The 14,096-nt window shown below is 43.3% G+C and overlaps 1 protein-coding gene across 2 annotated transcripts in view; it reads left to right on the plus strand.

Annotated features, from left to right (window-relative positions):
• LOC139541287 (E3 ubiquitin-protein ligase SH3RF1-like) overlaps nucleotides 1-14,096 on the plus strand; it is a 76,930-nt gene that overhangs the window by 46,955 nt on the left and 15,879 nt on the right. For both annotated transcript variants that reach the window (XM_071345760.1, XM_071345761.1), the window contains exons 6-8: nucleotides 2,592-2,702; nucleotides 5,594-5,721; nucleotides 13,884-14,054. In XM_071345760.1, the coding sequence (XP_071201861.1) occupies nucleotides 2,592-2,702; nucleotides 5,594-5,721; nucleotides 13,884-14,054 (410 nt within the window). The remainder of the gene's footprint in view (nucleotides 1-2,591; nucleotides 2,703-5,593; nucleotides 5,722-13,883; nucleotides 14,055-14,096) is intronic.

Genomic DNA, 14,096 nt, shown 5'->3' on the forward strand with positions numbered 1-14,096 from the left:
CAAAATATCTCATAGGTTACCTGTAAACTTTGCCAAAAAATGTCAAACTACTTTTGTAATACAACTTTAGGTATTTTTTTACGTAAATAATCGATCAAATTGAAGACGGGATGATCTGTGTTCAATACAGGATTAAAACCAACTGTAGCTAGCTTTCTGGTCATGCGCTTCTAACAAACAGGACACTTCGAGTGACCCTCCTTCAAGATGGCCGTACTTCTTCATTACACAAAGGAATAACCTCAACCAATTTCTAGACTGTTGACATCCAGTGGAAGCGGTAGGAACTGCAAGAAGGTCCCTTAAAAATCTGGTTTCCCAATGAAAACTCACTGAAAAGAGTGACCTCAAAAACAAAAAAATTCTGAATGGTTTGTCCTCAGGGTTTCGCCTGCTAAATAAGTTCTGTTATACTCAGACATGATTCAAACAGTTTTAGAAACTTCAGAGTGTTTTCTATCCAAATCTACTAATAATATGCATATCTTATCTTCTGGGGATGAGTAGCTGGCAGTTTAATTTGGGCATGCTTTTCATCCAACATTCCGAATGCTGACCCCCTACCCTAGAGAAGTTAAGTTGGAAAAATAGGATGATCGAGCAGCAGTGAGGTCTCTTCGATACTGCACGGTACTGTCTTTCCAAGCTAGTCGGAAGACTTCCAGTTTGGTGTGGCGCCATTTCCGTTCCAATTTTCTGGAAGCTTGCTTCAGAGCTCGGGTATTTTCTGTATACCAAGGAGCTAGTTTCTTATGACAAATATTTTTAGTTTTTAGGGGTGCAACTGCATCTAGGGTATTGCGCAAGGTTAATTTTAGTTCCTCAGTTAGGTGGTTAACTGATTTTTGTCCTCTGACGTCCTTGGGTAGGCAGAGGGAGTCTGGAAGGGCATCAAGGAATCTTTGTGTTGTCTGAGAATTTATAGCATGACTTTTGATGCTCCTTGGTTGGGGTCTGAGCAGATTATTTGTTGCGAGTGCAAACGTAATAAAATGGTGGTCCGATAGTCCAGGATTATGAGGAAAAACATTAAGATCTACAACATTTATTCCATGGGACAAAACTAGGTAAAAAAATATATATTTTAAAAAATGAAATGGTCCGTGCATCAATACCGGTATATGGTATACCGCCCAACCCTAGCGTCCTCTTCTGTCTCACCTTCCGGGGCTCAGGGCTGCAACACAGCGCAGACACACTGGCATGATTTACCCACAGCTTCCCCTCGGAAACAGCAGCCACACAAAGCCCTTCTACAACTGGTGGCATCCCTTAGTGCTCTCGTATGTGTGTGTTGACTATGCTATCAGAGCATGTTTGTTTGTGTGTGTGCAGACAGTTCTTTTCATGTTGGGGTGACCCATCTCTCACTAAAGCTGTGGACCCACAGGGTGATGAGGGGAGAATCATGTTCAACTCTCCAGACCTGGCTTTATCTGCCCTAATTATGAACTAGACACACTCAGTATTATAGAACCTCCCATGCACACCTGTAAGCTATAGGACTTAAGATGGGTTTGATTTATAGATGAATGTGTTTAATAAAAACACATAAAAAGACAGACTCCCTAGACGAAATCTGTGTTGCTCGGTATCTCTCCTTTTCTCTCGCTCCTCTTCTCTCCCTCCTTCAAAGCAGACAGAAAGGGAAGCAGTCGTTTCCTGGGGTGCCAGAGGGAGTGTATGGAAATGAACACGCCTTCTGTCTACTGCTTTTATGTCAGATGTATAAAGGAGCCTGCAGTATATGAAAACAGACCTGTTGTAAAACTGAACATTTTCAGTTAATTTCCAGTGTAATTGATGTGCCCGTGTTGTACACACACACACACACATGTTCCATGTAGCTCATACACATGTTTAACAAAATGCACAACACAGATAGATATAGCTGAGTACTTTCTGTCTTGCCTGATTGCACCTTCCCCTTCCACATGGTACAGTTGATTGAGTCTGAGGTGGGTCCTCTGTAATGATTCACCCAGAAAGGCAGCTCTGCTCTGTCTGGGGCAGTCATGCATGGAGTGATGGAGAGTACAGGGTACAAGGAGACTGTGTCCAACAGAATCGCCCTGTTACCAGGACAGCCACAGTGAATGAGTCAGTGTCACACTGCTGGGGTTCCCCGTCTCTCAGCAAGAGACTTGAGCACTCACCTGTCTTCACCCAGCCAAATAAAACGTGTGCTTGGCAGTCATATGACCTAACCCAGCCAATCTGGTTATTGGGACACTAGCACAGCTTGATTTGGCCAATTGGGTTCACCGCTGCTGTGAAGGCAACATTTCCATTCAATGGGACATTTTAACGCCATGTGTGAGATGGTTAAGAGATTAAATAACTAGTCTGTTAGTTCATTCATGACAGAGTACTTCTACCCATGTGAGACTGGATGTGAGGGGACAGACTGGCACAAATTGACCAAGACATCTGTCCCTTCTGATGGAGATCCATTCAGTTGCAACTTTCGTTGAAAAATGCCATAGTTGTTCTAGCACACTGTTTTGTGTGTAATGTATATGCCTGAAAGTATTGTAGGGGAGTGGTATTGGTTGAGTAAGTTGACTGACTTTGTCTTCTCTCCTCAACAGGTACACATCTGTACAACTGGACTCCTAGTGACTCCTCCCCCCAGCAGTCCTGTTACTACGGCAACCGTGTTCACATTTCCCCCAGAGACAAGTTACGCATCCATTGCTGTGGTAAGTGCACTTCTCTATAAAGATTCTACAGTATTCACACCAACAGTTCAATATAACAATAGGGTTCTTGCAACTACGCTACGGTTTCCCTAATTAGGGATGGACATGAGTACTGGAACGGACGTCAAAGCTCCATCTTTAGCCAGAGATTACTTTTAAATTATTTAAAAAAAAATACTGTAAAGCTATTTGGTGGAATGTGTTTGTGGCTCCCAGAACAGGAAAGTGACATTTTGTCTTGAAGACAACATTCATTTGCTTTAACTCTAGTGTGCCATTTGTACATGTGCATTTGCGGGGCACAACAAAAAATAAACCAAGCCAAGCATCATACAGTTCTTCTCCCTAAATTCCCTTTCCTCGCCATGCCTCATTCACTCAATTGCATTCCAACCACTCCCTACACACACTCGTGTGCTCCTGTTAAGACTACAGAAATAAATGCCTATAAAAACATATCTGACTGATGGGATAGACAGGCTACATTCCTTGCCAAATGATGACAGTTTTATCTCAAGTTCCAACAACGAGCTGCAGTTTTGGAATAATTGCATCCCGTCTGTTTTCCACTTAGGCGAACTGCTAGTGCCATTTATAATTGGTTAGCCTAGGCTTTAACCCCCTAAACATAGACAAGTTCCACAGTGAAAGTGTGCAAAAACATTAGTTTGATAGAAACAAGGAGCATATTTTCACCAGACTCATTAAGCATATGCCTACTCCCCAAACAGATTTCGTGGCAGTAATTCCTCACCATGCAGTTTTCAATGAGGAATTGTTCATCTATTTTGAAAATTCCCAAGAACAGGAAAAATAAAGTAAATAGAGCGTCTGTATATCAAAAAGGTAGATTTCGAGTCCTGAAAACATTCTTCAACTCGCCAAATTGAGCCCTGTTACAATTGATCACTCTGAGGTGAACTGTTCTAGACTCAAGATGCGCATCACTTTTTTGCACTAGCATCTTTTTAAATTCTTTTATTTTGTTATATTACATGTTTTTTACTATTAAAATAAGTGTGTCTTGGCTGTGATAAGGGCTCAGGAAAGAAGAGCATCTCTGCTAAATGAACAAAACAAGGCAAAACAAGGCACATTTGTGGCCTGCTGGAGATCATTTTTCAGGGCTCTGGCAGTGCTCCTCCTTGCACAAAGGCGGAGGTAGCGGTCCTGCTGCTGGGTTGTTGCCCTCCTACGGCCTCCTCCACGTCTCCTGATGTACTGGCCTGTCTCCTGGTAGCGCCTACATGCTCTGGACACTACGCTGACAGACACAGCAAACCTTCTTGCCACAGCTCGCATTGATGTGCCATCCTGGATGAGCTGCACTACCTGAGCCACTTGTGTGGGTTGTAGACTCCGTCTCATGCTACCACTAGAGTGAAAGCACCGCCAGCATTCAAAAGTGACCAAAACATCAGCCAGGAAACATAGGAACTGAGAAGTGGTCTGTGGTCACCACCTGCAGAACCACTCCTTTATTGGGGGTGTCTTGCTAATTGCCTATAATTTCCACCTGTTGTCTATTCCATTTGCATAACAGCATGTGAAATTTATTGTCAATCAGTGTTGCTTCCTAAGTGGACAGTTTAATTTCACAGAAGTGTGATTGACTTGGAGTTACATTGTGTTGTTTAAGTGTTCCCTTTATTTTTTTGAGCAGTGTATTTAGGTTGATCTATGTTACTTTACTTACATGCTATCGTGTATGGCGGAGACTGATGTATCTGCTGCTTTGTCGTGGTCAACTGACTGTGTGTGGCTTTGTTGGTATGTGGTACTGCTGAACAGGGGACTATGTGTACACAAAGGTTAAGCTCTCCACTTCATTTACATTTAAGTCATTTAGCAGACGCTCTTATCCAGAGCGACTTACAAATTGGAAAGTTCATACATATTCATCCTGGTCCCCCCGTGGGGAATGAACCCACAACCCTGGCGTTGCAAGCGCCATGCTCTACCAACTGAGCCACACATGCTCTCCCCACTTCACTGGGGAACTAACTCTACATGATGATTTCTCTGGCCTGCAGGCAATGTCATTATTTCAGCTCCGTCAACAGCGCACACACAAACACGCATGGTAGCATGTAGGCTCTTCTGAATGTATTTCAACCCCCCCCCCCCCCTCCACTGCTCCATGTTAGTGATGTCTGTCTGCTCCTCAGGCCTGTTAATGTCAAGCTGAGACACATTTGTCTTGTTCCAGGTGATGGGGCCTGAAATATTTACCGTCTACAATGTCTTTCTCTGCAGATGTATTAATAGTTTTGCATGTTTAGAAGAAAACAAACCCCTTTCCCAGTACACCAATATGTCAGTGTGTATGATTGTGTAAGAGTTGTTTTGGTCTGGTTTCTGTCACGTTAGAGGCAGAACAAGGGGGATAAGAGAGCCCAGAAGAATCTGCTCAGAGCGCCCCTGAGGGTTAAACTATGTAATGTTTACAGAAATGTTTTGACTTTCATATGGTCCCAATTAAACACAGCAATGGATTCACAAGGCCCCAGTGTCGTTTCTATAGCAACAAACAAACAAGCACACTGGAGATTCCTTCCCAGTTCTATGGGGAAGTTGGGGACAAGACCTAACTTCTGTGCCAAGCGATACTCTCCCTCATTGAACAGAGTAAATAATATCCCCTTTTCACCGAGCAGTTTCTCTCATTATGTAACACCTAATCATGGGTTAAAAGGGAAGGGGTATGGTTCTCATGTATCATTCCATCAAGAGCTTTAATGTAACTCATGTTGCGCTGAAGGCAGTGAGTTGTTTCCTGTCTTTTGGTTCCAAACAAAGCAGTTTTTTATGTGAGGGATTCGCTTCAACCTTATTGTGAACTGTGCTGTTTGATCTCTGTTTCAGACAGTTTTTTTGTTGTTTTTTGACAGGAAGCTCGACCTCCTCCCCCACCTCCTCCCCCACAATCTTCAGCGCTGGGAGCAGCAGCCTCGTTGGCTGCTGGTCAGAGACCTTCCCCAAGCACAAGCGACCAGAGTGGGAGACAAAGACCTACAGTGTGAGTGTACACACACGTACATCTGTGTGTATATGTAACACTCTTCCATGTATAAAGTACCAGCACACTAAACCAGAGAGAACATGCCGTTTAAGAGCATGTTCCACACATGGCTAGGGCGTGGGGCCGTCTAATGTGTTCTGGGAGTTCTCCAAGCCTCTAAATGACCGCTCAGCTGTCAGTGTGGAACACCAGAGGTTGACCCAGAGCACAGGTGAAGGGTGAAAGGTCAACCGCTGTGGGGTATGGAGTCTCCTGGGTCCTATCAGAGATCCTGCCTGTGACCCTGGACCTCTCACATCATTACTCCTTTGAGAGACTCCAGACACCTGATAGGAATTAGATACGGCCCACCTCCCCAAAGTGAGTGTGTTTGTGTGTTTCTGCATTTTTCTTAATTTCCACCTCCCTGACACCAGTGAAAGTGTCTATGCTGTCTGTCAGCAGTTGTTCTTTAAAGCCTCTTCCCCTCTGAGGTTCTTGGAGATGTGACTTTCCCACTCCCTTTACAGCACCTCACTGGAGCCCTGCCACAGCTGTGCCATGCAGAACGTTACCATAGTATTCCTCTACACCAGTGATGGGGTGAACTCATGAGGGGCCGCAGTGGCTCCCGGGTCTACGTACCCACATCCATATACAGTGGGGCAAAAAAGTATTTAGTCAGCCACCAATTGTGCAAGTTCTCCCACTTAAAAAGATGAGAGAGGCCTGTAATTTTCATCATAGGTACACTTCAGCTATGACAGACAAAATGAGAAAAAAAATCCAGAAAATCACATTGTAGGATTTTTAATGAATTTATTTGCAAATTATGGTGGAAAATAAGTATTTGGTCAATAACAAAAGTTTATCTCAATACTTTGTTATATACCCTTTGTTGGCAATGACAGAGGTCAAACGTTTTCTGTAAGTCTCCACAAGGTTTTCACACACTGTTGCTGGTATTTTGGCCCATTCCTCCATGCAGATCTCCTCTAGAGCAGTGATGTTTTGGGGCTGTTGCTGGGCAACACGGACTTTCAACTCCCTCCAAAGATTTTCTATGGGGTTGAGATCTGGAGACTGGCTAGGCCACTCCAGGACCTTGAAATGCTTCTTACGAAGCCACTCCTTCGTTGCCCGGGCGGTGTGTTTGGGATCATTGTCATGCTGAAAGACCCAGCCACGTTTCATCTTCAATGCCCTTGCTGATGGAAGGAGGTTTTCACTCAAAATCTCACGATACATGGCCCCATTCATTCTTTCCTTTACACGGATCAGTCGTCCTGGTCCCTTTGCAGAAAAACAGCCCCAAAGCATGATGTTTCCACCCCCATGCTTCACAGTAGGTATGGTGTTCTTTGGATGCAACTCAGCATTCTTTGTCCTCCAAACACGACGAGTTGAATTTTTACCAAAAAGTTATATTTTGGTTTCATCTGACCATATGACATTCTCCCAATCTTCTTCTGGATCATCCAAATGCTCTCTAGCAAACTTCAGACGGGCCTGGACATGTACTGGCTTAAGCAGGGGTACACGTCTGGCACTGCAGGATTTGAGTCCCTGGCGGCGTAGTGTGTTACTGATGGTAGGCTTTGTTACTTTGGTCCCAACTCTCTGCAGGTCATTCACTAGGTCCCCCCGTGTGGTTCTGGGATTTTTGCTCACCGTTCTTGTGATCATTTTGACCCCACGGGGTAAGATCTTGCGTGGAGCCCCAGATCGAGGGAGATTATCAGTGGTCTTGTATGTCTTCCATTTCCTAATAATTGCTCCCACAGTTGATTTCTTCAAACCAAGCTGCTTACCTATTGCAGATTCAGTCTTCCCAGCCTGGTGCAGGTCTATAATTTTGTTTCTGGTGTCCTTTGACAGCTCTTTGGTCTTGGCCATAGTGGAGTTTGGAGTGTGACTGTTTGAGGTTGTGGACAGGTGTCTTTTATACTGATAACAAGTTCAAACAGGTGCCATTAATACAGGTAACGAGTGGAGGACAGAGGAGCCTCTTAACCTCTACTTCATCACCATCCCTGATCCGGGAGCATCCTCATCAGTAAAAAGCTGACTAGCATAGCCTAGCATAGCGCCACAAGTAAATACTAGCATATAAATATCATGAAATCACAAGTCCAATACAGCAAATGAAAGATACACATCTTGTGAATCCAGCCATCATTTCAGATTTTTAAAATGTTTTACAGCGAAAACTCAATATAGCATTATATTAGCTTACCACAATAGTCAAACACACAACCGCATTTATTCACCGCATAGATAGCATTCGCAAAAACCAGCAAAATATATAAAATTAATCACTAACCTTTACCAACTTCATCAGATGACAGTCTTATAACATCATGTTACACAATACACTTATGTTTTGTTCAAAAATTTGCATATTTTGAGCTGCAAACCGTGGTTATACGTTGTGAATATGTAGCATCGATTCACCAAATTATCCGGAGATATTTTGGACAGTCACCTAATCTGACCAAAGAACTCATCATAAACTTTACTAAAAAATACATGTTGGACAGCAAATGAAATGCAATCGCCGTGTTAGATTTAAAAAAAATAACTTTACCATAACAAACAGCTTACGTTATAGCGAGACAGTGCCCGCAATAAGGGCGGAAAATAGGACTAAACATTTTCCACAGAAATAACATCATAAATGGTTCCTACTTTTGCTGAGCTTCCATCAGAATCTTGTACAAGGAGTCCTTGGTCTAGAATAAATCGTTGTTTGGTTTTAGAATGTCCTCTTCTCCTGTCGAATTAGCAACCATAGCTAGCCAAGTGGCGCGAAGATGTCCATCTTCTCTCGACGCAAAACTCCCGATAAACGTTGAATAATCTGATAAAACTCGATTGAAAAAACATACTTTACGATGATATTATCACATGTATCGAATAAAATCAAAGCCGGAGATATTAGCCGTGTATACCGAAAGCTTTTCAGAAGGCAATCTGGGGTTCCTTCTCGCGCCTTCGAAGACAATGACATTTCCAGACACGTCATTCCAAAAGCTCTTGTTCGACCTCAGATCAAGCTAGACACCCCATTCCACCTCCCACTGCCTGTTGACATCTAGTGGAAGGCGTATGAAGTGCATGTATATCCATAGATTTCAGGCAATTGAATAGGAAGGCCCTGGAACAGGGCCTCGATTTCAGATCTTTCACTTCCTGTCAGGAAGTTTGCTGCAAAATGAGTTCTGTTTTACTCACAGATATAATTCAAACGGTTTTAGAAACTTGTGTGTTTTCTATCCAATAGTAATATTAATATGCATATTGTACGATCTAGAATAGAGTACGAGGCAGTTTAATTTGGGCACGATTTTTTACAAAGTGGAAACAGCGCCCCCATATTGACAAGAAGTTAAAGAAGAAGTTACAGGTCTGTGAGAGACAGAAATCTTGCTTGTTTGTAGGTGACCAAATACTTATTTTCCACCATAATTTGCAAATAAATTCATAAAAAAATCCTACAATGTGATTTTCAGGATTTTTTTTCTCATTTTGTCTGTCATAGTTGAAGTGTACCTATGATGAAAATTACAGGCCTCTCTCATCTTTTTAAGTGGGAGAACTTGCACAATTGGTGGCTGACTAAATACTTTTTTGTCCCACTGTACACACCGGCAATCAGAGCCAGCCCTAGCCTAATTTCCTGCAATTCTACACATTTTGCCGTGGGGTGGAGAGAAGATTTTGCGATTTTATAACTAATTTCATGAAATACTACTCGTTTTGCCATGTGGCGTAGAGGGGGGAAAAAAATGTTAAGTTAATTTCCTGCATTTTACACATTTTGAGTGACTAACAAAATCAATGGGGGCCCCCCGGTCGGTAATTAGACCATGATTAATACAAGTTCATATACAGTGCAATCGGAAAGTATTCAGACCCCTTAGCTTTTTCAAAATGTTGTTACGTTACAGCCTTTTTCTAAGATGTATTAATTTACATAATGATAAAGCAAAAACAAGTTTTTAGAAATTTTGGCAAATCTATAAAAATAAACTGAAATATCAAATTTAGAATTCAGACCCTTTACTCAATACTTTGTTGATGCACCTTTGGCAGCAATTGCATCCTCAAGTCTTCTTGGGTGTGACGCTACAAGCTTGGCACACGTGTATTTGGGGAGTTTCTCCCATTCTTCTCTGCAGATCCTCTCAAGCTCTGTCAAGTTGGATGGGGTGTGTTGCTGCACAGCTATTTTCTGGTCTCTCCAGAGATGTTCAATTGGGTTCAAGTCCAGGCTCTGGCTGAGCCTCTCAAGGACTTTGAGACTTGTCCCAAAGCCACTCCTGTGTTGTCTTGGCTGTGTGCTTAGGGTTGTTGTCATGTTGGAAGGTGAACCTTCACCCCAGTCTGAGGTCCTGAGCGCTCTGGAGCAGGTTTTCATCGATCTCTGTACTTTGCTCCGTTGATCTTTGCCTCGATCCTGACTTGTCTCCCAGTCCCTGCCGCTGAAAAATATCCCCACAGCATGATGACACTGCCACCACCATGCGTCACCGTAGGGATGGTCCCAGGTTTCCTCCAGACGTGACGCTTGGCATTCAGGCCAAAGAGGTCAATCTTGGTTTCATCAGACCAGAGAATCTTGCTTCTCATGGTCTGAGAGTTCTTTAGGTGTCGTTTTGGCAATATCCAAGTGGGCTGTCGTGTGCCTTTTACTGAGGAGTGGCTTCCGTCTGGCCAGTCTACCATAAAGGCCTGCTTGGTGGAGTGCTGCAGAGATGGTTGTGCTTCTGGAAGGTTCTCCCATCTCCACAGAGGAACTCTGGAGAGATGATGGCACCGGAGGGGATGACTGCCGTTTTACGGGCTCCTAATCAACTGTGCTATTTAAAAAATAAAAGAAAATCTCGCATTGTTTGTACCTCATTTTTTACATACAGTGGGGAGAACAAGTATTTGATACACTGCCGATTTTGCAGGTTTTCCTACTTACAAAGCATGTAGAGGTCTGTAATTTTTATCATAGGTACACTTCAACTATGAGAGACGGAATCTAAAACAAAAATCCAGAAAATCACATTGTATGATTTTTAAGTAATTAATTTGCATTTTATTGCATGACATAAGTATTTGATACATCAGAAAAGCAGTACTTAATATTTGGTACAGAAACCTTTGTTTGCAATTACAGAGATCATACGTTTCCTGTAGTTCTTGACTAGGTTTGCACACACTGCAGCAGGGATTTTGGCCCACTCCTCCCTACAGATCTTCTCCAGATCCTTCAGGTTTCGGGGCTGTCGCTGGGCAATACGGACTTTCAGCTCCCTCCAAAGATTTTCTATTGGGTTCAGGTCTGGAGACTGGCTAGGCCACTCCAGGACCTTGAGATGCTTCTTACGGAGCCACTCCTTAGTTGCCATGGCTGTGTGCTTCGTGTCGTTGTCATGCTGGAAGACCCAGCCACGACCCATCTTCAATGCTCTTACTGAGGGAAGGAGGTTGTTGGCCAAGATCTCGCGATACATGGCCCCATCCATCCTCCCCTCAATACGGTGCAGTCGTCCTGTCCCCTTTGCAGAAAAGCATCCCCAAAGAATGATGTTTCCACCTCCATGCTTCACGGTTGGGATGGTGTTCTTGGGGTTGTACTCATACTTCTTCTTCCTCCAAACACGGCAAGTGGAGTTAGACCAAAAAGCTCTATTTTTGTCTCATCAGACCACATGACCTTCTCCCATTCCTCCTCTGGATCATCCAGATGGTCATTGGCAAACTTCAGACAGGCCTGGACATGCACTGGCTTAAGCAGGGGGACCTTGCGTGCGCTGCAGGATTTTAATCCATGACGGCGTAGTGTGTTACTAATGGTTTTCTTTGAGACTGTGGTCCCAGCTCTCTTCAGGTCATTGACCAGGTCCTGCCGTGTAGTTCTGGGCTGATCCCTCACCTTCCTCATGATCATTGATGCCCCACGAGGTGAAATCTTGCATGGAGCCCCAGACCGAGGGTGATTGACCGTCATCTTGAACTTCTTCCATTTTCTAATAATTGCGCCAACAGTTGTTTCCTTCTCACCAAGCTGCTTGCCTATTGTCCTGTAGCCCATCCCAGCCTTGTGCAGGTCTACAATTTTATCCCTGATGTCCTTACACAGCTCTCTGGTCTTGGCCATTGTGGAGAGGTTGGAATCTGTTTGATTGAGTGTGTGGACAGGTGTCTTTCATACAGGTAACGAGTTCAAACAGGTAATGAGTGGAGAACAGGAGGGCTTCTTAAAGAAAAACTAACAGGTCTGTGAGAGCCGGAATTCTTACTGGTTGGTAGGTGATCAAATACTTATGTCATGCAATAAAATGCAAATTAATTATTTAAAAATCATACAATGTGATTTTCTGGATTTTTGTTTTAGATTCCGTCTCTCACAGTTGAAGTGTACCTATGATAAAAATTACAGACCTCTACATGCTTTGTAAGTAGGAAAACCTGCAAAATCGGCAGTGTATCAAATACTTGTTCTCCCCACTGTAATGTTGCTGCTACTGTCTCTTATGACCGAAAAGAGCTTCTGGACATCAGAACAGCGATGACTCACCTCGACAAATATTTTTTCTTTAAGAAGTCCAATGTGAAGGAAATACTGCTTTGTCAAGACGTGGCCCAAATCCCTGTCATCAGCATGAAGAAAAAATGGGGGAGGAGGGCAGGATGCCTTGTAAGAATTAGCCGACGAGTAGGTAAACCACCATTACCCTCCGTATTATTGGCCAACGTTCAATCATTGGAAAACTAGACGATCTACGATTTAAGAGTATCCTACCAACGGGACACATAAGATATTACAGTTTTAGTTTCACCGAGACGTGGCTGAACGACAACACGGATAATATAGAGCTGGCTGGCTTCTCCATGCATCGGCAGGACAGAGCAGCTATGTCTGGTAAGATGAGGGGGCGGGGGTGTGTCTATTTGTCAATAACTGCTTTATCAATAACAGCAAAATGTCAAGGCGTCTGAATACTTCCCGAATGCACTGTAGTTAGTCTAGCAAGCACTGTAGCTGACTAGACTAACTTAGTTGACTGTCAGAAACCATGTTTCCATCCACAGTTTATATGCGACAGCTGTGATGGAAACAGGAAGTTTTTGTTCAATTTTATAAATGCAGACAGATCATTTGTTCGTTAGACATGGTGGGATCTTTTTGTCTAAAATTAATTATGCGATAAATGGCGGTGGAAATGTGATGTGAATATAACAACCATTTCGAAAGAAGAATTGGAGTCACTCAATGATATTTTCTGTGTACCTGCCACTACAACTCGGGAAACCGTACACTTTATTAGGCGCCAGATGAAATAAGTTATGATGAACTTCACAGGGTGGTGAAAGTGCACAGTGATCTTGATGCTCCTTTCCAATAAATATTGAGGGTCTTATTCTGTTGACATGATTATGGATGCCTGACTGCCATTTGACAAATGAAAAATATTCTCACTCTTATCCATAATGTCATCATGTAGACCAGCCTACCCGCGCTGTATCTGTGAGCTGTTGGCTAGAGCACACATGCCAAGACCAGTGTAGCCCTACATTTAAAATAACATATAAAAATGTAAGATCAGAGTTGGCACATTTGCTTTTTTGCGCAACAGTTTTTTTTTGACAACTATCGGTAGAGTTGAAAATGCGATGGAAGCACAGATTTTTATTTGGTTCTTGAAAACTTAAGCTAAAAAGTACAACAAATCAGTTTGGTGGAAACTCCACTGATGGGAAAATTACAATTTTCTTTATGCAGATTTTTATTTATTTTAACATTTGCATTTTTAATTGTTGAATATTTGTTTTACTTTTTGGGGGGGGTAATTGATCTGCGGGCCTACAAAAGGGGCTGCCAGTTGCCTATCCCTGCTCTACAAACATATAGTGTGGCTTTCTCTGAACTATTGGAAGACCAGTCCAAAGGGGAATGTCCATCTCGATCAGCCAGTAAGTGCCTACTAGAAAGAGAGGGGAAATGTTGATGGATATACTGTAGCCTGTGGAAGGGGGGTGCATTTTGCTCATGTCACAGACGAGATGTTCTGAATCCACAACATGTCTGATTCATTTCCTCCTGAGGTTAATTGGACAGTCCCTGTGTCGATGGCCACGTGTGTGTGTTTGATGTGTCCCATCTCTCTCTCCCCCCACTGCAGCTACGTGGCCCTGTTCCCCTACACCCCCCGTAAGGAGGATGAGTTGGAGCTGAGGAAGGGAGAGATGTTCCTGGTGCTGGAGCGCTGTCAGGACGGATGGTTCAAAGGCACCTCCATGCACACTGGCAAGATAGGAGTGTTCCCCGGCAACTACATGAGCCCTGTCAGCAGGTCTGTCACACACACAGACCGTACGCATGCACACACACATAT

The sequence above is a fragment of the Salvelinus alpinus genome, chromosome 16, assembly GCF_045679555.1.
Source record: "Salvelinus alpinus chromosome 16, SLU_Salpinus.1, whole genome shotgun sequence".
In the NCBI taxonomy this organism is placed as follows: domain Eukaryota; kingdom Metazoa; phylum Chordata; class Actinopteri; order Salmoniformes; family Salmonidae; genus Salvelinus; species Salvelinus alpinus.